Source organism: Numida meleagris, chromosome 4 (genome assembly GCF_002078875.1).
Source record: "Numida meleagris isolate 19003 breed g44 Domestic line chromosome 4, NumMel1.0, whole genome shotgun sequence".
Classification (NCBI taxonomy): Eukaryota; Metazoa; Chordata; class Aves; order Galliformes; family Numididae; genus Numida; species Numida meleagris.
The window spans coordinates 86,325,167-86,352,411 of NC_034412.1; the positions used below are offsets into that span (position 1 = coordinate 86,325,167).

Consider the following 27,245-nt stretch of genomic DNA (forward strand, 5'->3'; position numbering starts at 1 on the left):
TGACAAATAAATATGCAGTCAGCTCCAACCTGTCAGCAGCCCCACAAGAAAAGTAGTAATTTCACAGGAAACGCAGCCAGATGATAATCATAACTGGAAAACTGACAGCAAGAGGTTGAGATCAGTTCCACAGCACAAATTCAGAAACAGAAATCAGATAGAAGATGTATACAAATAACAAAATCGGTCTCTGTTATGCAGGAGATCAGATTAAGGCACATTCTACTCACAGTACAATGCTCTGCAGAGACAAACAAACTAGTTTAGATACTACGGGCATTACAGCTCAGCTTGCTGTAAACAGCACAGCTGAGGAAAATTTTTAAATGGGAGATGAAAACTTGGAGAAGCAGCAGAAGAAAGAGTACCAAAGCACTGCTCAGGAGCTTGAGGACAAAATGGGGGAGGCCAGTGCTCACCTGATTCAGAGCTAGGGAGGGACATTTTGGGCAACACATAGCGAGCTATGGGTATGCCAGCTGCAAAAGGAAGTCCAGAGAATCTCTGGGTGACAGGCAGACCCAGACCCAGTTGAGAGACAACCAGAGTAGGACCAGTTGTCTTTTTTGTCTTGATCTTTACAGGAAAAGCTTCTGCACATACACAGCATGCTTTGAGTGGGAGGCTAGTGTAGGTAACGCTGAAGTCCCTTCACACCAATACTTCTGTGATTAAACCAGCAAGCTAAATAACCAAAGTGCTCAACTGAAGCATGGCATAGGATTTCTCTTGTAAGCACTGTTTTCCTTTTACTGACTCCCCATACCCAAAACTAGATATATCCTTTACAGAAATATTCTTGAGGGATGTGAGACATAATTTACTTGCTCCAATTACAGCGGTATCTGTATGAGCAAGCCATTTTGAAATAGAGTTCTGAGTTTGTTACTCTCTGCAAATTACAGAGATGCACCAACTGTCTCATCAATCAAGGCAAGTCTGAAGAAATATGTTGACAGTAGGCTTTAACTGCTCATCAGCACTGATAATTTTATCCTGTTGAATTGCTTCTCGCCCTGTAGCACTGCTGTAAAGGACAAGCAAGCAAGCTAGAGCTCCCGCCAGAAAGAATGGGGGAAGCAGGAGGAAAGCATTACTCCTCTCATCTGTAGAGGTATGGCTCTACCCTCACCAACAGGGCATCTGCAGTACCTCCCTACAGCCCCTTCCTGGAGCCTCTGCTGTGCCAGGCCATGTTTGCTCTCTTGCATTCTCCCCTGGGAGCGCAATGTTGCAGGAGAAAGGGGGTTTGATTCTAACACTTACACAGTTGTCTGTAACTGGAGAAGATAAAAAGCATACTTTATGCAAGGAAAGACATGCAAGAGCATTTTAAGGAGGAAAGCTGTTTTTACTGTGTTTAGAGGGAATGGTTTTGCTTTTGTTTTTTTTCCACTGAGAACCCATAAAGCATAAAGAAAACACAGAACCCAAGAAGATAGCCCGAAATGATCTTTTAAACTACTTACAGTTGCCATGAACTAATTGTTTTATTGAACTCAGTAATTTAGTTTTAAAATATCACATTTATAATAACTTACCTACAAAATCATTTGTCAGTTCTCACCAAATGTGAGCCACAAAGGAGGCCCATCTCTGCCCCAGAACAGTCTCAGCAGTTGTTTCACGCCATCTACAACAGAGCAGCAAGCAGCACAGCAGATAGCACTGTTCCTTTTGCTTGCCAGTTTCTTGCTAAAATTAACGTTTCCAATTTAGTTACTTACTCTTCCCACAGTCCAATTATGAAGGAATTTCTTCTTGAGCACAGTATTAACTTATAAATATTAATGAAATCATAACTTGTCTACTGAGCATGGTATTGACCTGGTACTCTCCTGGTTATCATTTAAATCTATATGAAGAAAATTAAATTTCTCAATTAAACAGACATAATCCTGCAAGAAAAATTCCTATAACTATTTTATAAATTAGAGAACATAAGATTAAGGCATCAGAAATATTGAGTTATAATATATATATTTTTTAACATTCAAGGGAAGACGTATATATGCAATAGCTTAGAAGAACCATTCTGGCTACAAAACCTATTCTCCATTTTGATTTAGAAACTTCAAAACTATTTTGTATTTTTCCAAATTACTAAACTGGATATATTTTTTGAAACTGTAATAGATATTGCTACATTTTTAGTTTCTTAATGAAATATTTATATTTTAAAAGTCACATTGGATTCAATGAATAAAAACAAATATAGTTTTTGTGAGGTAATCTAAATAAACATGGTCAGTAGCAAAAACATCTTCCAAATATTCAAACTAACTTAGTGACTCAAAGGTGAAATTTCTGCTTCTATCAACAGTACATAAGCTCCAAGGCAGCTGTCAGTAACAGCCTCATGGAAACCTACATAAAAATCCGGTTAAAAACAGGACTTTTACCCCTAAGAGCAAAACAAAAGGGAATCAACCCTCTAGCCACTCTTGTCTACAGAGTCTTCACTGCAGAAGCTTATGCTAGGGGCCCTCTGTGAGCCTCAGCTCACAGATTCACAGATCCTCACAGGCAGATGGATCCCTGCGGAACCGAGGGCTCCTCTGGACTTTACAGCACTGTAAACTGCCAAGGCATTTTGTGGAATAATGAGAACCATATCCTAAAGATCACACCAAAATAACAGACTAATACGACCTTTTCATATCTCCTGTTAGTTATAAGGGATATCATTTTAAAGGTTTTTGCTTTAAAAATAAATAAATCAATAAAAAACCTTTGGTGCCAAAAAGACTGAGGTTTTCTGAAGCACCTGAAGAACTGCCTCATCAGGCTTCAATCCACAATGAATTTATCCTTTACATTGCAGGCACGTCCAACCCGCAGCCTGGCATGCCTCGCGATGCAGCTGCAATCAGATAGTCAACTCAAAAATCTCGTGATGTCTCTTTACCAGATTCTCATAAGCCCTCTCTTACCAGACAGAAATATCCCTCGTTTCACAGTCACACCTTATTCATGTCATTGCTTTTTGGCAGTACGCTCACGTGTGAACTATCATCAAGGATTAAGTCCAGGAAAAGTAAAATTTCATCAAAAATCTCTGATGAACACCTTGAGACCTCACTAAGAATTGCAACCACTGCCATCGAACCGAACCGATGCATTCACGTCTCAAAAACAAGGTCAAATATCCCACTACTTTTATAGTTTTGTTCCTCCCTTTTTGTTAATGTTTTAAGAAAAATATTTAAAATATTTTTTTTACTTATATATTTACGATATTGTGCATTTTACAAGGGCTGCTCTGAAAGTAATGCCTCCTGTTTTATTTATATTGGCCCATGATGTCAGAGGCAGATGTTGGTGGTTTGGCAGTAGAGGTTGAACCTTCCCACCAATATTCCATTACATTTTGTTGCCCTGTGGCAGATGGCAGCAGAGGGGCACTCTGACAAAATGGTGTCTGACATGGAAGTGTTTAGAAGCAAAGGTGTGTCACTGAATTCCTCCCTGCAGAAAAAATGGCACCCACTGACATTCACCGATGCTTTCTGAATTTTTATGGAGACCAAACAGTGGATGTGAGAGCAGAGAGGCTGTGGGTGGTGCGCTTCTGCAGCAGCAACAGCCTGGTGCTGCTGGTCACCTCTGCTGCTGCAGACTTTTAAGAGCGTGGTATGCAGGCTCTTGTTCATTGCTGGCAAAAATGCACAGCTAGTGGTGGTGACCATGTAGAAAGTGTTTTGTAGCTGAGAATTTGCTCCACCAAATAGTGTTATTGTGCTCTTTTTATCTGTTGTCATTTCCATAGAAATAAATTGGAGGCATTACTTTTGGAGCAGCTTATGTGTATGCAGCCCAAGACAATTTCTCTTCACTCAATGAAGCCAGGGAAGCCAAAAGGTTGGACAGCCATGCTTTAGAGGTATTGATGCCTAAAAACTTTAAGGCTCTTAGCGCCTATAATAGCATTTTTTCAGACCTAATTAGAAAACATTTAGCACTTCCAGCAGTGCGTGTATGTGTCCTTAAAGCAGACCCACAAGGGCCAGGACACAAAGGGTCTTTGTTGCAAAGGCAAACTGAGACAGGAAGGCAGAGGGAAGATCAATTAGATGGGTGCCCTCACAGAGAGCTCTCAACACTTACATCACAGTGTTACACTGCAAGCGTCCCAGATGAAAACTCAGCAGCAAAGCCCTTGGGGCTGTCATCCCACAGCCCAGCATAAAAATGTCTTCAAAGGTATCCAGAGCACAATGCCAACCCTCTGAACTCAATCACAGTGCCTCCCTTCACCAACAGAGTGATACACAGTTCTTACCTAATTGGGCATAAAGCGTGCTTATTTAGGGCATCACTCATCAACAAATTGCTCGTGCTACCTGTTACTAGAAGCCACTGGAAATGTTATGGCCTTCTCTCTCCTTCTCAGCTCTACATCCTCATTCTTTCAAAAGCAATCAGGATAATATTTCATTTTGATTAGATAAAGAGTTCCTACAGACTGAGGAATTACTGATTATATTTAAATGATGTATACAGTTGAACAGAGGAGCACCAAATAACCTAATTAAAAAGAATATTTGAATTTATTTCAGTAGCATGTTAGCAAGTAAATCTAATTTTATTTATAGCTCCCAGCCTTTGAGAATTAACTGAATCAGAGACCTAATACCACCAGCTGCCAAATTAAAGCCTCTCTGGTGTCACAACCTGCCAGGCCACGGTACTGCATTTTTGGAATACTGAATTGTCTCTTTCCTTTGATTTAAGTGTATATATGTAAGAAATAATATATATATTTTTAAGTTTGCTGTAATTGTTTTAAAGTCTGTTCTTTTTTGTTCAAACATGCAACCATTGCATCTCTACCACAGTTACTAATAGTTCCTTTGAATGTTTAAATGTACTACCAAAAATGCAGTATCTCTGAGGAAGACAGAGCCAGAAGGTGAGATTATTTCACTTTTACAAGTAATAATAAACAAAATTAATAACAATATTTTATACACGAATCATCTGAATAAACTAGTAATTAGTTACCATATGTGACTCATAGATTATCTCATTTTCCTTCATAACTGCCTCTTGAGAGGAAACAATTTGCAGGGTCACTATCTAAGATATGAAACAAAAAAGCATGGGCAAAATACCAAAATTTTTGTTCCTTATGTGAAAAAAGTGACCAACACAGCATTTTCTAATGCAAAACAAGCACACTACCTCTCTAAACGTATCCCTCACTTTTACTGGAGAGTAACTTAGACTTTCCCTAGTTCCTATGAAGTAAATGATTTACCATTTACAGATTCAATTCTGGACAAAGATCTTCAGAATTCAGTGGTTCTGGACTGGTGACCTGCATGTGAGCCAGAGTTTAATAGTTATTTAGAGGGAGAATTAACAGCTTCAACTTGACTATGGAGTTAGGCACTGCAGGAACATCTTTGAAGACATAAACTTTCTCCAAAGGGATCGTGGTACAAGTTAATTTTAAACTAATCTAAAAGTTAATTTTGGATATAAAATTAGAGCTTCAAGAAAAAGCAAAGAGACTTGATATATTCTATCAATACACTTACCACAAGTCTAAAACTTGCAACTATATTTAAATAGACATCATTTGAATACTTAGCTAAATGGAAAGCACTCAAATTATGAGCTGCAGCTGTAAAAATAACAGCTGCTCTACTTATTCTTCCTTGAGGATCTGGTTAGATTAACACGCATGTAACACTTATGATTTATTCATTGGTTTCTGAGTAGAGACATAAAGTAGCTAGACCGAACTATAAAAAACAGGTTAGTATAGTTTCTCCTTTTACCACACTTGAGAAACAGCAATGTGAACTCTCAACTTGCATATGGCTTTTTTCTCCATTTTAGAAAAGCTAATTTATGCACTTGCTTCTGTTTTCATCATGCCAGTGATACAGTCAGCATCATTTTAAGAACATCTTGATTCCCAGCTCCAAAATTCAAATACAGAACTGTAAGATCTAAATGCAAACTAAAGAAGCTACACCATCATCTGACAGAAAGTGATGAGCTTCGCCAAGCACGCATTATTTTAAAATCTTAATTTAAAAAAAAAGAAAAATAAAATAATTTAAGAGTCTGATGATGAATACCTAATGGACCACAGTTCCTACATGGAACTTCAAGTGCAGTTCTTCCTTAATGCACTATTGGCCCATAAGGGCAAGCCTGAAATCATGCGACTTTAATACCAGCCAGACTTGCAAGACTTTGATAAATGCTGACAGATGTTGCATTTCTGTGGCACTTCTCAAATTTTACATTAACGCTTACAATTGGAACCAGAGGTACCAGGTACCAGCAGAGGCAAGACTGGAGAAGGTGTTTTCCATGGAAAAAAAAAAAAAAAAAAAAAAAAAAAAACGTTCCACACCCCACTAAATTGCTCTAAGCCAGGAGGAAATGGCTTTAGTGCACAGCAATTAAATCTCTCTTCCATCTCATTTCTAAGTTCATTTAGTAAGAAAAAAGTAAAATCAGCACTAATTTCTGGGATAACTCTGATGCATTCTGTTTTCAGGCTATGGGAAAGAGTTTTATGATCTCGGCAAAGGCATAATGATTTTGGCTGATACTCAAAGGTATCTCGCAAAGGCACCAAGGTTGTTTGGGTTTTTCTTGGAGAAGATGGAACTGTAGCTCCATGTCCTATTGCTTGTCTCTCCAAAAACATGTACTTTTCACAAATGAGATTATTTTACAGTGTCCTCATACATTCTAAAATCACATGCAATTACTGTACATTTGGTCCTAATTTCAAAGCAATCCCTATGGTAGTAAACACCATTTTTATTAAGTTTAACTGGAAAAACATTTTAAACTAATTCTAAGATCACAATACAGTTGTTAACATGTACCTTTTTAAACATACAAAAAAGGCTTTTTATTCTTTTTTTCAATTGGAAAATGAAAAATAAGTAATTGTAGTGCAAGAGAGGCTGCGTCCACAAAGATGTGATACACAGTGCATAGAAACAGAGCGTGGCCACCACTGGTTACACTCCCTAACAGTTGGGATATCAGCAGAAGAATGGTTTTAAGAATGGATTTTTAAATAGTGTGGTATCCTTAACAGATAAGGAATGACAGAACTGGATTTCTCCTTCCTATGGATGCAAACTATTCACTCAAGTAGAGAACCACTCAATGTGAGCAATGGTTGTTGAATCAGCCTCAGGTAAGCATCCAGAATGTACAATTAGAGTGAACAGATGCAGACATAATAAAAAAGGATAAAATCAAAGAGAAATACCATAAAGCATCTTAATACACTAAAAATGATGTGTATACACCTAGGTATTTAAAAGTAAATGAGATACACTAAAAATGATGTGCATGCAGCCAGGTATTTAAAAGTAAATGAGCCAAATCTTTCCTGTTTTCACTTAAGTAAATTCCCAGTAAAGCCACCAACAGTTTACTCATTAAGGTGCTTTGTTATATAACATACAATTTAGAGAAGGACTGCTATTCCCCACATAGGCCTCTCCATAAAACTCACACATTATTCATTTAATATTCCATCACTGAGTAGAAGTTTATGGTTTGTGTTATGAAACAGGTCAGACTACGTTGCTAAAATCACCTCCCTTTTCTTATCTTCAGTCTCTGAAAGCTTGGTAGTGTCACATCAAAGCAACAAGAGAGAACTTTCTCCAACAGAAGCTCCAATAATGAAAACATGATATAAAAAGCATAATATTTCAAATATCAATTTAATTTTTAATTGATCTTCCTAGCATCTTAATTTTGGAGCTCAGATGGACCAAATGCATATCAACTGTTATTAAGATAGATGTGCTATAGCCTCTAATTTATCACAGGTCACTCACCTCATGTACCCTAACTCTGTCAGCCAAACTTTACAGAGAAGAACCAGAGGGTAGCTGATATTTCCTAACCATCTAATTTCTCTAGCACAGAATAGAAACAACCAACTGTGTATTGGTTTGTTTTGGTTTGTGTTTTTTTCCTTCATCTGCCCAACATCTAATGATACCATCAGATATTTCAGTACCAAGGCAAGGCACAATGAACATACTAAATAAGCAGGCCTAGAGGTCTCTTCAGGTTAGACATGGCTAGAGTTTTTCCCTAAAGAAAAAAAGAGTTCACATTCTTCCTCCTCTCAGTATAAATGGTAAACACTTTATTTTATTCAGTGCAAAAACAAAAAAACGAAATTAAGGGTGTACACTACTCGTTTAAACAAAACAGAAGTACCAGTGCAGAGGTATCCAGTAGGTATAGAAGAAAGATGTGAGATGAGGGTTGTGTTATTTCTTTTAAACATAATGAGTTTTAAAATCTATCAAAGCTTGTTCCTTGTATTTAAAAACCCACGATAGCAAATGAGCAGACAATTGCCCTTGAAATCCAGTGTACTCAAAAATGTTTGGAGACTTAAGCCCTGAGTCTTTGCATATAATCTACTATGTGTATTTACACAGTATCATGCTGAGAGGGAAGTTTTAAATAACATCCCAGCAGCGCTCATTGAAATTACAGCTAGATTGGATTTGTGCATGAGATGTCATCAGCAGTGCGAGTCACACAAGGCAGCACATGGTGACAGGGGCAGCGAGTTGCTGCAGCTGCTTTTCAGCTCTGGGGTTCCACATGCATAAAGCCTGTGCCCGGACACAGCACAGCAACCAGAGCCTGACAAGAACAATCCGCACCTTCAACTGCATGCAGAGGCTGACAGGACATCACAGCTGGATGGAGCTGTGTATGGGTGCTACCTACATTTGGACTTACAGTAACGAAAAGAAACCATGTTGAATGCTAAATAGAAGCATCACTATGGAGGACTGCAGAAAAGGTAACACCCTCTGCACGCCTCCAAAGAAAAAAGAACCATAGAATCATTAATGTTGGAAAAGACCACTAAATTCACTAAGTCCAACTATCGACTCATCACTACCAAGTCACTCAGTACCACATCTTTCTTTCATTGAACACCTCCAGGGACAGTGACTCCACCACCTCCCTGGACAGCCTTGTCAAATGCCTTGGCACTCTTTCTGAGAACAAATTTTTCCTAATATCCAACTTGAACTTCCCCTGGCACAACTTCAGGTTCACCTCCCATCTTATCGCTAGTTACCTGGAAAAAGAGGCTGACCCGTACCTCGCTACAACTACCTTTTGGTAGTTGTAGAGAGTGGTAAGATCACCCCAAGCTCCTCTTCTCCAGACTGAACAATCCCAGTTGCCTCAGCCATTCCTCATAAGACTTGTGCTCCAGATCCTTCACTAGCTTTGCTGCCCTTCTTTGGACACAGTCCAGTACCTCAATGTCTTTCTTGTAGCAAGAGAAATATGGGATGACCTGGGATAACAGAGAGAGTTCTAACCATGGTAAATAAAGAATGAAAAAAGAATGAAGAATAAGGAAGAATAAGGAATACTGTAAACAAATATTTATGTAATTCATTAAAAAAATGATTCAAGGAATACAACTATCTAATATATAAGAACAAAGAATAAACACAGTATGAAAGGATATTTGTAGATCAAGTTTAGTTTATTACAGTTCTTTGCTACTCAAGACACCACAAAAATAGTTTACTAATCTATGTGTATGTACAGCAGAAGAATTATAACCAGCTTAAATCCTGCACATCTGTTGCTTTATTTCCCAGTATCTAAAGGACATGAGCTTAAACTTTGCCACACAATCACAATATCCCCCTAGTTAGATTTTCCTTTATACATTATGTGTTGCTATTTTGTCAATAGCCAGAGCGCTGCATCTGGTCTAGGAAAATGGAACAGATAAAATCTCCTGTCACCTGCAGCTGAAAAGATTGGCAAAGGGATGTAGCGGGCCAGCATGTCCCACACTGTGGGCTGTGCTATCCCACAATTCTGTCACCCCAGCTCCTTCTATCAGCATGCCTAATAATTAAATACATAACATGCTTGTCACGTTATAGGTCATCCAAGCTGTAGCAATCAAATTTCCTGTTTGAAAAACCGAAACCATCATAATGCAACCTAAGGCCCTTCTCTACAATCACAGCACAAGCTGTCGTTCCACAGTGCTCAGATCCTGACCTCTGAGACTTCAGGCAGAGCTGACCGGCCACTGACAAGTTTGAAAATACGATGTGACAGTTTCAACCATAAACATACAACAAATAACCCTCCTGGTTTTATTACTTGTCATCTACTACACATATAAAAAAAAATAATATCCTAAGCAAATCTCTGGGAGGATTTGAAGAGCTGTGATTTAACAGACATTTCTCTACTTTCAGAAAAGAGAGGTATCTATGCTCTGCATCCCTTTATCCCATGCCAAAAGGGAGAACAAAGACAGCAGCTACTATTTCATGGTTTCAAGCAATACTTTATAACTGTTCCCCACAGAAAAACAGCTATCACTTCATCAGCAAAAAATTGATATGAAAAGCCAGGTTTCTACTCCTAATGAAGTCCATGAAAGTTTTAGTATAGCATTCAGTAGGTTCTAAATTGACTCCCATTGGGATACAAATCATTTTTGAAAGATCTTTTCCTTTAAAAAAAAAAAAGCAATATAACTATGTATGCATTTTTGAAATATTAATTATTATCAGCCACTGTCAATTACAACAGAACCTTGCTACTTCATAATAATGACAGAGATGTCCTTGGAGGATTATTGAATTCTGCAAATTAACAACTGACTGCAAAACACAATAAAAAAAGCAACTCTAATTTAATTTGTTTATGCCACCTCAGAACATAATAGTCAATGTGCTACGTTATACCCTAGTACTTCTTAGGACTTCTTAGAACCACAGAATCATCATCATACAATCATAGAATCCTTTGAGTTGGAAGGGATCTTTAAAGGTCATCTAGCCCAACTCCCCTGTAGTGCACACAGACACCTACAGCTTCATCAGGTTGCTCAGAGCCTGGTCAAACCTGACCTTGAATGTCTCCAAGGACGGGGCATCCACTACCTCTCTGGGCAATCTGTTCCAATGTTTCACCACCGTGACTGCAAAAAATGTTTTCCTTATGCCCAGTCTAAATCTCCCCTCTTTTAGTTTGAAACTATTTCCCTTTGCCCTATCACAACAGACCCTGATAAAGAGTCTGTCCCCTTCTTTCTTATACCCCCCTTCAGATACTGAAAGGCCACTATAAGATCCCCCTGGAGCCTTCTCTTCTCTAGGCTGAAGAGCCCCAGCTCTCTCAGCCTGTCCTCCTAGGAGAGGTGTTCCATCCCTTGAAGCATTTTTGAGGCTCTCCTCTGGACACGTTCCAACAGGTCCATGTCTCTCTTCTTCAGAACCTTCACCAACATTTCTATATGTATTAAATATCCTCCACTGTGGAATGGCAGGATAGCTGCAAAGGATGGCATACCAACCTCCTGAACTCAGTCATAACGTTTCTATTTCTTGTCTAAATCCAAATATTCATATTTCACTTCAGTCTCATTTTGCATTCAAGAAGAAACAAGCCTGAAGCACTCAAGGCTGAAACATAAGCTAAACTTTCACAAATGGAGACTGAGTTCAGATTTTCTAAATTTTAAGTATTATGACTCTACTCTGAAATATGATTAATTTTACTGTGTTTTTCACAATAATTTCTATAAGTTTAATACCACATAAAAATATGACATGAAAGTATTACATCTGAAATAGATCTGTGAGCATTATATCCCTTGCATTTACTTCTGGCGTTTACAGCGATTTGTATTTAAAGCCTCCAGTACTTTTCATTTTTATTTTCTGTATTCGCACACTTGTTTATATGCATTTGGATGGAACTTCCAAGTTGCTAAAGGCGACTGAGAAAAAAAAAAATTATGGTAACAAAACTCATAATATTTTTTTAAATTAGCAAAAAACTACATGGGAAGATATTATACCTATGACTCTTTCAGCTTACTTTTTTTTTTAAATACATTCTTTTTCATGCTGAATGTTTCTGTAAATCTAGACCATTTTAATCAAAAATACACTGATATCTGATTTCTTTAATTATGTAGAATGCTTTTCCCTCATTCTCACAATTCTTAGGAAGTCATTTACCAGCTTTGCAAATGCAAACAGACAGAAACTAAATGCCAGAATATGAGTACCTCTGTCATTGGTATACATTTAGACAGTCTGAAACTTTTTACCTTACTTTATTCAACACACAAGATGGATGTAGCTCACTTCATGTCATACCTGGTACTAAAAGTCTCCTCCATATCCTCAGCTTTTCTTTTCACCTAAGCTCCGCAGTGCCAGTCCATTCCTTCTCCCCCAGTGTCCTTTTCTCTTGACAGCCAGTCTTGCTCTGCATCAAAGCAGAGGTTCCTCCTTCACAGCAGAGAGAAATCTCCAACACCATACAGTAATCTGCAGGACATCAGTACCAGAAACATCTCTGATCCACATCAGACCAGAACTTAGAGAAACGTCAGTTCAGTTCTGCCCTGGGAAGGCACATTCCAAGCTGTAACAACACTTGAATGAGAATATTTGAATTGCAATTTTTCAGAGGTTTGGTCAACTGAACAAAGTTATAGTGAAAAACACTCCTTAGTATAGATACCTTGTTAAATGAAGTTCCTGATTCAAAACATGCAAAAATGACAGCTTTTCAAAGGAAAGGTCGACAAAATTACTTCTTTTTTAATGGGCAAAAGGATAGCAGTATTTTCTTCTATTCTCAAAACCAGCTAGGCAAGTTTAATTTTCTGTGAAAAATCAGTCTGAGATAAACCCAGAAAAAGTATTATTATTATTATTATTATTAGCCTCTGGTCAGGAGCTGGTCAAAGCTGGAAGCTGGAAATATGATCCCAAAAGGCAGTGCCCGCTTCAACAACAGCACTATCAACTTCTCTGTAAAACTTCTATCTTTTTAACAAGAATAACTCAAACATCTTGTTGGTAATTTTGACTGCATGACATCATAAAAGATTAGATAGATGTAAAATACTCTAAATTCTCCACAACTGAATGGAAAAATTGCAAAAACTTTTATAATTCTTTCCAGCTAATTGTAATTGACATAAATACGTATTTTCAAATAATGAGAAATGACAAAAATCCCTAACAGATGGAACGTGGTGTACACCAAACCAACAGCAACAGAAAACCATTTCCTAAAGACAGCTAACAAATGAAAGTCAAATTGTATCTCACACTTAACAGCCCATGACGCAAGCAGATGGCTTTAATCCCACTGCGGAAGATTTTCTTCTCCACTGAGAACACAGAGGTGACACGGCCATCCACTCTCATCAAAGTCCTCCATTCCATTAGGAAATCCACATCTCTGGGGCTATATGCACACAGAGGAAGATACAGGCTTGAGGAAAAACATATGCATTAGTAGACTTGCACTGAGAGGATTCCCACCCTGCCTAAACAAAACAAGATCCTTGAGATCACTGGCAATCTCCGCCAGTATCTACAGTGCACTGCACTTCCTTAGACCTAAAAGCAGAGCAATTCATTGCATAAAATAACAATTTCCCACTGCACCAAATCATCCAGCAATACTGTTATTAATCTGCTTGTAATGAAACTAATGTAAACTTAGCGCTTCCTAGATCCCATGCCTAATTAGTAGCAAGAGCTCAGCTTCAAGTGGGATGCTTTGCTGTTTGCCAATACCTCTAATCAACATTACTTAGTTTCCACTGACATTTTGCTCTTGTGTATTCAGTTCAGTTATTAACTCCATAGTTACTAGGTGTAAGCAGATAAACAGAAGAAAATAAAGCCAACCTTGTAACTACTCACTTTGAAAAAGCCCCAGAACTTACACTGGAGGGAGAAATAAAGGTCAGAATTTTGACGCAAGCTTATGCTCACAAGTATTGTGTACCACAGGTATCCACTTCGTCAATGGGGTTTTTGCTTTAGCAGCACATTCAACTTTATACATCAAAACTTTACCTAGAATTCAATTCAAATTCCAGTATTCTGCCTTCCCCTTGAAGAACTCCTATGATTCACAATTCCCAGTCCCCTTCCTCATTTCAGAAACAGTAAAGACTCCGTGGAGAGACTGCACCAATTCTTCATCGCATGGTAGTGAGAATTTAACTAATCTTTCTGCATTTATCTGTAAAGAAATTATTGAGGCATTGTGAATGTTCTGCTTTCAATTTTCAGGTCGAGTTCAAACTTCAGTACATAAACTCTCACACAAGAAAACCTGCATTTCATATAAACTAATAATTTTGTACTTTTGTACATGTGCTTGTTTAAAATCCCTGCAGCTCCTAACTAGCTTTTAAGCAAAATGAAACAGAACAACAAAAGCTTTGGGAAGGCGGCGGGCTGCAGAGTGAATTCCCCTCACCCTGGCTTTGAGGTAGACTCTGACAGTCCCTGTAGGTCTCTGGCTAGCAGAGATAACAGGCACTGTCAGAACAGGTTTCCTATAGCAGATTGCCGAACTATCTAGGAAGGGCAGAATCCAAGGGTTTCCCAAGGAGAACATTTTCACATCCAATCAGTCTTTCAGCTCTGCCCAGACTGCCCATAAAAGGGCTCATACTGAAGGCCAAGACTTGATGGGGGATTGAAGAAAATCAGTCTAGTAGAAATTAGATGAAGTCCAAATTTTTTTTGTAGTTTACTGAAGAAGAAATCTTATCATTAACCTCCCTTATCTTGTGTAACTTCCTATGTTTTTTTAATGATTGATGGGATACAGTTATATTACGATGGATATCATAAATAAATTAGGAGGTATTAGCATATGCCTCAATCAAAGGGGATGTGTTTGATTTCAAAACACAATAAAAATCATGAATGTTCAATCCAACCTACAGATATAATATTCAACCCCAAAGACAATGGGACTTGATACAACAATCTTCAAGCATCAAAGTCTGTCTCTACTGGCCAGATTCAAAAGATTGAAGTAAAACATATCATGAAGTTATATTTCAGCCAAACAACTTCTGGAAATCATGTAAATATTTTTTATAAAATCATTTCTGTGTCAAATATGTACCATAATTTAAATATTTACATATTTCTAATTTCAATACAAGGATGCTTCCACCTCTGCACTAACTGCTAATGACGAAATGTTTAACAGGACCAAATCAAGAAATTGGCAGACTTAGCTGACAAAGTTCTAATAAATACTGAAAAGAAATATATTCCATATGCTTTGAGATATCTTATAGTGGAATCTTCCATTATGGATGTGCTTGAATAACAAGATGACGGACTAAGTCTGGATAAATATCAGGCTTTTTTTATCTTTGGTAGGCAAATGAATAAGATTCATTCGCAGCAGTTCAAGGAGTAGGGCTAAATGAAGAAAAGAAATAGAATCAAATAAGGAAGTAAGTGAGGTTATATTTCATATTCAATATTACTCATTTTGAAATAAAGTAAAACTCTACAAAAAAAAAAGGCAGGTAAAGGAATATAATCCATTGTTATACATTACAAGAAAGCAAAAAGATACACTATTACAAGCAGCCTCTTTTCCTCAGTTTGTCACTACTGCATTGCTTCCATAAAATACAAAGAATTATAGCTACAAAATGTGAATCTAAAAAAAAAAAAAACCTCTGGAAATTAAAATTTATGGCTCTCCTAGCAACTGTATTTCACACACTTGCATACAGGCAGCATTCTGTATGGTGTTTGGTGTGGGCTTTTGTGCCTTCACAGCAGTGAGGTTGAATTATGGTTGCTGTGGGAACTGTATCTCTGAATTTCTTGACTTGTGCCATCATCTCAACTAAAATGTTACATTAACATACCTTAAGTATGTGCTGGGTATTTTTCCAGAAAAAGGAACCTACATGGATGGATACATATTTAACTGTTCTTACCAAAGAAAGAACACATGGCTGTGTCTGTCAAAGTAGAGCGCTCTAATGGTTCTCACACTGCATATACAAGAAGTAAAACAGGGCCACATAAAACCCATGAGTCAAATGCAGGAGGGTACCTACAGAAATAGCAGAAACACAATGATGTCACTGAAAACTTGTTTTTGCCATCTTCTTTTATTTGTTCCACTTTTTAATTTCAAGGTTTCAGTACATGCCTCCTTTCAGGGTTCTATGAGAGGGTAAGTACAATTGCCATCTTCTTCGCAAGTGAGTGCGCTTTCTGCGTGTGACAGGGCTGTCATAGCCAGTATTGCCTGGCCTCAGTCAGCAAGAGCATTACCCTGAGTACACTGTGAACATAGAGTAAACGGAAGTGATTTCTGCCATAAGAGTATTGAGGATAGACATTTGTCATGCAGTATAGGTCACAAGCTGCTACAGAGACACTTATCAGTGCAGGAGAGAGGCACAGCCTCTTGCTGCTGCTGGAGATGTTCTTTAGCTGACACTGATTTGTCTCATGGCTGAAACAAAAAATCCAAACTTCGAGGTCAGTTTCTTTGACCCCAAATACGCATTTTGCTCTTCCCCACTACTACATCTTGTCTTTTGGCATAATCAGGAAAAGGGAGGGGGTTTTCAACAAACTTCTGTATTTTGGAACCATCACTGAACAATTATGCCTCTAAAATCATCAGATTAGAAATCTTCAATACCAAGTTGATATTACAGAATTTTAAAATTAAAATAAAATCTGTTGCACAGTTGCTATGACCAAAAAAAAAGTCAACATAGATCTCACTTTTTTTAAGTGAGATTTTTAATTACTGTTGAGGAGCTTAGGGAGAAGGGGAAATCAAAAAGCAAGACAATGTCACAAAGTTGCTGAGACACAGTGGAACATTTCTGAAGAACACACAACAATGCACAGCTAGTCTGACCATGCACTTGGGACTAATTAGCTTCCATTTACAATAGAAAAGGTGGGTGTTCCACTAGGGCAAGTGGGATCAAAACCTCTATTAAATACAGAAAAAAAATAGCCAAAAGTAAAATACAACTGTGCTGTCCTGTCTCAGAATAGAGCAGACAGCATACTCGAAAATAATATCCTACCAAGCCTAAGAAATGAAGTTATCTGTTCACTTGAAAAACCTCAAGTTAAAAATAAATAAATAAATCAAGTTTTGAATTTTTCAACCTGTAAATGCATGAAAAATAAGAATTAAGCTTAAAATGTGAGCTCATAAGTATTTAAAACTGATTCTATCTACTTTGCATATCATTATGAAGGACTCCAAGTTAGAATCATAGAATAATCTACGGTGGAAAAAACCCTTAAGATCATCAAGCCCAACCATCGCCTCACACTAGCAAAGCCACCACTAAACTATGTCCTTAAGTGCCACATCAACACGCCTCTTAAATACCCTCAGTACGTTGACTCCAGCTCCTCCCTGGGCAGTCTGTTCCAATGCCTAACCATACGTAATGTAAATAAACTTTTCCTAATGTCCAAAACATAACTTGAGGCCATTGCCTCACAGCCTACCACTTGTCACCTTTTGTTCTAGTTCCTTCACCAGCTTCCTGCACTTCTCTGAACGCACTTGAGCAACTCAGTAAGAGTTAGGGCTTCTTTCGAACCAAATCCAAAGCACAAGGTATTTCCAGAGCAAGCACTCAATTTCAAAGCAGAGTTTATAGTATTAATGCAAGAGTTCATCAGAGAACCTTCTAAACTAAGAGTCACCTGATCAACAGAAACAGCCTTCATGTTAAAGCTTTCAGAGATCTAGAAGGTTACTCAGTAAGACAAACCTAAAAAGAAACCATTAAGTCTTGTAAGAATAACACTTCTACTATTAGACACGCATCTTTAAAGATGAAGCTATTTGAGCCTAGTTAAAAGAAATTATTCTGCATATAAAAAGAATGAAGATTACTACACTTTGTACCTGACAAAGAAATTGTGGATAATTTTAGTTTCAGGGTTCTGAGAAAATTCTATTAAATACAGCAATTACTTAAGATAGATCTTTGAAATGGAGAGGCACATCACTGACAAAGAAAATGTGCTAAATAACAATACACGTCTCTTTTGAATGACACATGCCTCCTCTGTAACTAAAAACTCAAGTCACTGGACCCTGTTAGTTTCTAGACTTAATTGTCTTTAAACTGAGTACACCATCTTTAACTGCAATATCATAATGATTCCAACTAAAATAATGGAACTGTCTCCTGCATCATACTTCTGAATATTTTCTGAAAATTACTTAACACGAAAGGTGGAGAAAGATTTATGAGGTTAAAGCTTTACATATTCCTGCAATCTTCCCAACTGTCAATGCTATTCATTGTGACATGAGCCTCTATAAAATGTGCTTGTAAATAAACATAGCCAAAACATCTGGGGAATATCCGTGTTCTGAAACAAAACTGTGTTTTATGAAAGACCTAAAAACACATAAATAGGTTGTTAGTTTTAAGAAAATAAAAACAGGTCAGTTTTTTTCATATTGTTGAATATTTCACATTTGAACTATTATAGCCATGTGTCACATGTAAAATGTTATATATTTAAAATAAATAGTATTTATTCTAAAAACTCCTGAAAGAGGAAAGAGTCAAATACATATTCATTGGTCTAATTTAACATTCTTTGATTTTTGTATAACTGTTGTATGAACATAAGAAAAAAGTATGCATGTGTGTGCATTTGCTGACATGTGTACATGCAAAAAAAGAAATTCAAAAGTGTTTTACAAGACAGCTAAAAATAAGCAAAAGAATTCTCCATTTTGGTACATTTAAATTTTAGAATGCTGTACACTAATACTTAATATAATGTCTAAACACCGTGGAGGAGCAGTCTGCATACATAACCTGAAGGGCATATGACAATACCACACAGGTTTGAATGGAATCCAGTGGGACTCACCATGAAGGCAGTCATATTTGAAGATTTTCTAAAAGCAAACCCAAAGTTAGTCAACAGTAGGATGTTACTGAATGCAATAACAAAAGAAATACTTCATTCTCACCATTCAGCGGCACTATGAGGACTTCTACTATGCTGTATTTATCTCCAGCAAAAGAAGGTTCCAGTGGGATTTCAAAATTCCCATGAAATTTATCAAGGTAACTGCCCACAAAGAAATATGAAGCACAGTGCTGTATCCACTCCTCTTGATGAAAAACAAAGACAAGTTTCAAAATACTAAGAGCATCCTCCTTTGCTCTCCAACACAGGGAACACAGCATTCAGTTGGAAGAAGACTCATCTGTTTCCCAGTACTCTAATTAACTTAAGAAATGAAGTCACAACACTGGATCAGTTCTTAACAGAAAATGACCACCAATGAACCTAGAGGTACGACAGCTTTGACAAATCTTGTCATTATTGCACGCAACAGCCTAGTGCTCCACCAACAAATACTGGGACCTTGGCAAGTCATGCACTTTAGAATATGTCTGGAAAAGTCAGTCCTAACCAGCACCGGAAGTGCATACTAAAATGCTTCTTCCTGGTACCTCAGTAGTCTTTTATAGCTCGTAAATGGCATATTTACTCACTATAACCAAGTTGCACTGCAGTTTAAAATAAAATTTGGGAAAAAAAAAAAAGTACATGGTAGCATGCATTAGTTTTGCTATTTTAGTTATAAATGCTGCTTTCAAAATACTATCTGTATCTTCTTTCTGAGACGAACAGAAGAAATGCTCTTCACACAGAAAACAAACCCTAGTACAGTGCCCCATAAGCAACATCCATCTCACATGGACCACCAAGTTCATCCTGCACACTGCAGAAAATCCTGTAAACATCCACGGCATCCTAGTCAGGAAACCTATGCTTAGAAAGAACTCATCACATTAAATACAAGAAACTGCAATAAGTATATCAATCAAAGGTTTTATGGAGCTCTACAAACGCTACATTTGAAGATGAACACAGTGACAGTTGAAAATTGAAGGAAATTAAAGTCTATAAGAAAAAATATATATACCTGCAAGTCTAGAACAAAAATCCTTAGAAATCAGCAAACTATGAACTGAGTGACAAAAAGGCATCACAAGAAGTTTCTGGATTCAGTCTTCCACCCTCCGCCCGACCCCAATAGAAAAGACCCAGGAGGGTTAAGAGACTTTGTTACGTTTAAAGCTGTTGGAAATTTATGAAGTAGCTCCCTCTTCTGGTCTAGAAAACAATTACAATTCATCTTCAATGGCAAGATGCAGAATTTGGCCAGTAAACAATAACTTTCGTTCTTTTGGGTTCTGTCCCATACCATCTAGAGATCACACAGAAACTTAGAGAAACGTGAGCTACATACCATGGTTTTGAATAAGGAGTCCATAGTTCAGGACAGAAAAGTTCTGTTTAGACATATGCTGGGACAGAAAGATGGTTGAATTCCCTGACAGCTCAGCAAAGATCTTTGGGTTTGTATTTGTAGAACTTAAACTTCTGGGTTGAAATTCTTCAAACAAAACAATCTTATTTTTTTGGAATTTCCTTCACGTTTAACAGCTTCATACAGATCAGCAAAAACTGCACAATGGTTTCTGACCTGACTGATAACATTAGAGGAGGATTTGTGAAGACTTGGCGATTTGTCTGCATCCTAGCCGGACCAACAGGCAATTCTATACCAATTTATATTCATGCTGAATGATAATATTTAATTTAAATATAAAAATTAGTTTAAATGGCAAAATTGTGGCACCACTGAAATCAGTTTCCTTCATCAGTGTTGTTATTTATAACAAAATCATGGCATAAATTAAATGATTGCGTATTTAATGAGAAAGAGGGAGCATAAAAGATGTTCCTGTTAAATTCTGGACCAGATAACTTGAAAGCATGATGTTTGACTTGCTAATACCTGCATAATCAGGCACACAACAGTGCGATTTCATCTTTCATGATGTGTATACCAAGCGCATCTTAGAGGATGCAGCCAACTGAAACACCCAAGGAAATTTTGATCATTCAACCACAAATAAACCTGAAATTGCCAGGAATTACTTGGATGGAACTGAAAAGATCCTATAAAATGGTAAGCCTTGGAGACCTGGAAATAGTGAGAGACAGAGGGAAAAGAGCTAAGATTTGCTGTGCAAGCACCTGCTGCAAATGGCAGACTTCCAGAGGCACAGAGGGGAGACCCCTTTGCCAGACTCTGCCACAGTCAGTGGACTGAGACCCCCCCATAACCAGCTTGGCAGAGAGAAGAGTTAAAGGGACAAAGAGAAAGTAAAACAAAACCAACTGAGACTAGAAAAAAAAAAGACTGACTATGTAAGTAAAGCTATTACAATGGGGCAGACTGGAAGGAAAGAAAAAGGATCAATAGGAGATTAGAGAGGAAAATGCGGCTGAAGACCACATCCTAGACACTGGGATTGTGAAGGCTACAACTTCAGACATCAAAGACACAGAGGATTACATAAACAAATACAGTATGTTAGAGGGAGTGAGTCCTTGAAAAGAACAGGAAAAAAAAATCTGAAAACATAGCAAAAAAATTTAAATAGCTTAGTATGTTTTTCAAGGTTCACCCAAACAGCAATAACACTTCAGATTACTGAAAAGGAGCTAAAATTTTCAGTCAGATATTTAAAGAAGAAAATAATTAACAAAGTGTTAACAAAATATTTTTCTTGGTCAAATGATACTTAATGATTCTTAGGAGAAAACATACTCTAGCACCCGTATGAAGTTCCAACAGAAACACCGTGGAAACAAAGACTTTACAAATCAGTCTGGTTCAATCTTCTCCATGTACTTCGTTGAATTAATTTATTCCATAAAAATTAAACCAACTTTGATTCAAAACACAAGATTAGGAAACAATAAACAAGAGGTCTAAAAAAGCCATTCACCTTTACGTTTTTGTAACAACTATATATTAGTATATTCAAGTATTTTGTTGTCACTCAAGAAGCATTTTGCATAGCAATCTACAGAAACATTTGAATGAAAGACTTTTACAAAACACAAGTCATACATATACGAAGACAAAAACTATACATAACCATATCGACAGTTATAATCTATTTTGTGGTAAGAATGATTAGAAGTAAGGCCATCCGATGAATTAACATAGTCTCAGTATACCTTAGTTTATAGTAACACAGAGCTTTTCATATTGAAAGTACACATCAGATTCTGCAGCAACAAATTGAAAACCCGTATTTTCTTGTGTAGAATCACCTGTTGGCTCTAATCTTCCGCAGCCACTCAAACCATCATAATGAGAGCAGTATGATGATAGCACTTTTCAGAGATCTTTTCCTCCACTGCAGCAGCTCCCAGACATCAGTGATAGTTAACCAACCAAACACCAACATAAGAGACTGTACAATGAAGAGAGATGAAAAACAAGGAGTTACTGAATGTATAATCACGGATGTATGAAATAGGATTGGAGTAATAATATCATCCACACAAATGGTATCAGGAGGTATATTAGGGTGCAGACAAGCCATGTGATGCACCTTGCAGTGCTGTACGCAACCTAATAGTATTCTCAGTGTACACTGGGGTGAGGCAATGGGTATACCAGTACCTCCCCGAACTGTGGGGCTCAGAAGAGGCATGGTTCATTTCAGTCTAACTCCAATTTGGACAACTGGAAGACCAGAAATGTGAAGCATGTCCCTTCAACTAAGGCCTCACAGAAATATATCCATTCATGGTGATCATACCTCAAAAGAAATGCCGACAAACTGCTAAGAGCTGCTACTATGTCTTTTTGTAAGAAACAAAGGACAATCAGTTGTTTGGTTCAGCCAAAAGAGGACTGAAGTGTCAACACATCTACAGATGGAGACTTCCTATTTAATTACACACGAGTAATGAAGACGTGGCCCACAAGGACGTCACTTCAGCTGGAAGCTTGTGCAATCAAATTGCTTTCCATGGAATTCATGTAATACTGGAAAAGACAGTACTGAACCAAAAGCAGACTTAGTGTCCCTAAAAACTACAGTAAGCAATAAACTATTGCACATAAACCTTACAATGATTGAATTCAAAATCATCAGTTCCCAAGTCTTCTGGCTCCTTCAAATAGTACATTCTTCAAATGTGTATTTACAATAAAAGCAGTGTTTGATCCGCCTTACCTACTCAATGACTCACTTTTCAAATTGCTCAGGAAGAAAAGAGAATGGTAGAGCAGTGCAAAGCAAGTATCAGGAAAGTTTACGTCACGTGATTCACAAGGCACTACTGTTGTGTTTTTCAGTCACTCAACAGCATAAATTTACAAAGTGGATGAAAATTTAAACTGTAAACCAATTTCAACTCATCAGTTTCTGAGGAGTTATCAAGACTGAAAACTAGCAATATGAATTTTGACTCAATCTTCTCTTAAGCATACAGTCATTAGTGAATGTAATCCTATTTATGTTCTGTACAAGATCTAACAGTTTTGAATTTACCTCTCAGAATATCTAAAACATAATTTTAAACTTGCACAACATTTACAAGAAGTAAATATGATTTGTAACTTAAAGCAAAGGGTCTTGTACAAGCAGTCCTGCTCACAGTTCACTAGACGTTTCTGGCAAATAGCATGAGATCTGACTTTTTGTAAGTTCAAAGTACTAACTGCTCAGACATTTAGCTCCTATATCTGCACCCAGGCCTGGGGCCCCCAGCACAAGAAAGACGCGGAGCTCTTGAAACGAGTGCAGAGGAGGGCCACCAAGATGATCAGAGGGCTGGAGCACCTCTCTTATGAAGAAAGGTTGAGGGAACTGGGCTTGTTTAGTTTGGAGAAGAGAAGGCTCCGGGGAGACCTCATTGTGGCCTTCAAATACTTGAAGGGAATGTACAAACAGGAGGGGGAACGATTGTTCACAAAGGTAGATAGTGATAGGACAAGAAGGAATGGTTTTAAACTGAGACGGGGAGATGTAGGTTAGATGTTAGGAGGAAGTTTTTCACTCAGAGGGTGATGACACACTGGAACACATTGCCCAAGGAGGTTGTGGATGCCCCGTCCCCAGAGGTATTCAAGGCCAAACTGGACGTGGCTCTGGGCAGCCTGGTCTAGTGGTAGGCGACCCTGCACTCAGCAGGGGGGTTGAAACTCGATGATCTTTGAGGTCCTTTTCAACCCACGCCATTCTATGATTCTATGATTCTATGATTCTATGATTCTATGATTCTATGATTCTATGATTCTATGATATGATTCTTCCAAGAAAAAAAAAAATCACATCCTTCTATATTTCATCTTGCTAGATCGTAGATGGGTACTCTAATAACATTCCTCATGCAGCTTTTGTGAGGCTGCACTTAATGTGAGCAAAGTGCTTTGAAATCTTTAGCATGAATAAAATATATTTTGCACTTAGACGTTAATTATAGAAGTAGAAATATTTTAAATAGGGTTTTGTTTCAAGAAAGCAAGACTAAATCAAACATGATTATCTAGGCTTTGATTGTTATGTTTCACTTACTATGCTCTATTTTTCTTTGCATTTGAAATATGCAGTTTTGCTTTTGTGTTATGTAAATGAATGTTTTTCATCTAACATGCCTATTTTTGGAAAAAGAATAATTTTCTTTCCTAGTCTAAAACAGAAATGTTGCTGAACACAGCTCTGAAGTCCTACTGACAGAGTACTGTAAGACCACTGCACACATTCAGTAACAAAAGCTGCGAGAGGTGCCCAGAAGAATCAGTGAATTTGAAATATTAGTATATAAATGGTTATCTACATAGATACATATATATACACAAACATAAAATTATATCTAATGTATATTAATTTGTTCTTCTGTTCACTGATTGGGTAGCCCCAACCAATGCATCTATAATCACAGTTGTTATGGCCTTTCTTGAAAGTAAAAGGATCTTGGATAAGAATGGAAGAAAAAATCTGCATTGAATGTCCTAGAAACAATCAATTTTAAACTAAAGGTTCTATTTGGTTCTGTGTAATTTAATTTTCAGAGGAAAACTTCAGAAAATAAGAAGTTTGGACTTTGTCCAAACCACTATCATGCAAGAGGTCAAGCCACCTGTTATTCTAGTACTTCCTTTTAAATGTTGTTCTTTACTTCTGCAAAGTGTGCTGGTTACATTGCTGTACGTGTCCCTAGATATCAGTGGCATTTAGTAGACAACATTTATTCTGGAAAACGGTAAAGAAGAAGGACAAAGTGCATGTCAGATACATAAGCCTATTAACCAAAATCGGGCGTACTGCCTGCAGATTATGATGATTCTATAGTCTGTGTGGTCAAATTATGGTTCTTCAGCCTGTTTTCAGTCCTCCGAAATTCACATATTGCCATGCTGAGTAAGAAAGAGAAAACATACAAGATTTCCATTTATGTTATGGTGTAAAATTGGGCATCCAGAAATTATCAGTGTTAAAGAAAACTGACATCAGGGTTAGCAAACTAATTTTAAAAGTCATGGTTGATTCTGTCACGTGACAAAAGATGTCCCAATAAATCAAAGGAACACAACACTTGCTTCGAGGAAAACATAATATTATCCAAGCAGTGCTGAAACACTGGTAGTTACCCATACAAGTAAGGTTAAGAAGCATATCCCACTCATCCAAATCTTCAAATAAAATTAAATGCCAACTTAAAGCTTGTTTTCAACTTTCTATGATGCTTGAGAAATGCTGTCACTCACTCATTACACTCCCTCACACGGATGTAATTTCCACCCCCAACTATCGTCATCACATCTGGTTTGGTATGCAGTTACACACAAAAAATAGAAAAAAAAGAAAGAACAAAATATTGCCTAGGCACCACATCACAGCACATTATAAGGAATTCTTTGGTATGCATGTGAGTGTAATTATGCACACTATTAAGTAAACCTTCAAATAGAAACCACCATGGAATAGTTTGAGGAAAAAATAAACTTAGCCCAAAGCCTTGATTGAGCTGTAGCTTACTATCAGTACTCTGGGGTTTAAATCACCGCTCCAAATAGAAAAACACAAGACATAGACATAACAGAAAACCTGGCTTCCCACAGAATCACACATAATAAAGCTGAAAGAGACCGCAAATCATTAATCCATCCACCTGCCCCATGGCAGGATCTGCAGCTTTCTCACTTCAACCTACATTTGCAAATCAAACTTTAAATATCTCAAGTGAGTGAGATTTCACTGTTTACCCACCTCATCTGCTCTAGGGCTTCAGCACTGGAAAGCTTTTCCTGATGTCTAACCTGAATCCAGTCTAGCACAGTATTTCACCTTCCTCACTACCAGAAAGTTTTTCAGTCTGGCCTGAACTTGTCATGTGTTTACCACCCAAACAGCAACACACTCTCCTCAGTAATACACATAACAACAGACACCTTCTAGATGAGGTCCTAGCTCCACTTAACCTACTGGAAACAAAATCAGCAGAGACACGGAAATACACTTGCTGACACTCACAACTCTACATGTAGGACGTATTGGAAAATAAACATTAACACTTAGGTTGAAATACAGTGCACATTCAAAAGCATACATGGTTCAGAAGCAGAGGGACTTCCTTGCCCGGGCACCAGGAGGCTGTTCCTTTTTTTGGAATATTCAAAAATGAGACTCTCCAGGTTACAACTCTCATCAAAGTTAAGAAAACACAACAAAGGCACAAGAACTCTCCACACACACTGCACAGCCTTACAAGCAACAGAAGTGCCAAGCCGCCAAGGGGACCGATGCCACCTAGGCCCATAGCACAAAAGCCAACACCTCCTCACAAAAGCCAACCAGCTGAGGTTCTCACATGAGGCCCCTGTGCAGAAGGGGCACACAGCCTCTCAGCAGTCCCGCCACGAGCCCCTCTCCCCTTCTGCCCTGGGCACAGCCAACCTCTCCACCACCCAAAGCCATCCCCACTAGGCCAAATGAGCTGCCACGTTTCGAGGTCATGGGCCTACAGCCAGCAAGCTGCCCACAGGACAGCAGGACGTGGCAATGGCCACCGGGCTGCACCCCACCTCGGCACCCGTTACTCACCTTCGGAGACCTCGAACTCGGCCGCTCCATTGAGCTGGTAGAGGCACCAGTCAACCGCGCTCTCGCCTGGGGGGGCGCCAACTGGAGGAGGAGGAAAGGCACCGTCAGTCGGGGGCACCCGGAGGGGAGAGGGAGCGGTGGAGGAGAGAGGATGAACCGCAGCCCTGGGGAGGAGGGCGAGGAGAGACGAAGGGGGCAGAGAAGGGAACGGAGGGATGCGAGAGGACTACAGAGAACCGGGAGAAAGGAGAGCATTTCCAAATACCCTGCTTTTGGGACATGTGTGCAGCCCTGCGAAAGGTGCCCCGCGCTCTGAACTGTGATTTGCTCTGCTCCCAGCGCCGCTAGCTCGGGCCGCCTCCTCCTTCTCCCAGCGGAGCGGGCGGCGCAGCAGCCGCGCCGCCTCGGGGCGCTGAGG

The 27,245-nt window shown here is 38.3% G+C and overlaps 1 protein-coding gene across 7 annotated transcripts in view; it reads right to left on the reverse strand.

The window, feature by feature from the left end:
• Nucleotides 1-27,245, reverse strand: part of PPP2R2C (protein phosphatase 2 regulatory subunit Bgamma) — a 187,711-nt gene extending 160,466 nt beyond the window's left edge. For 6 of the 7 annotated variants that reach the window (XR_002438068.1, XR_002438066.1, XR_002438065.1 and 3 more), the window contains exons 1-2: nt 27,093-27,245; nt 26,828-26,908 (exon numbers count right to left, since the gene is read on the reverse strand). Coding sequence is in view for 1 of the 7 variants with exons in the window: in XM_021394905.1 (XP_021250580.1) it covers nt 26,828-26,908; nt 27,093-27,108 (97 nt within the window). In the remaining 6 variants the exon portion in view is untranslated. Of the gene's footprint in view, nt 1-26,827; nt 26,909-27,092 lie in introns of those variants that run through there. The other variant, XR_002438071.1, reaches the window with a different exon arrangement.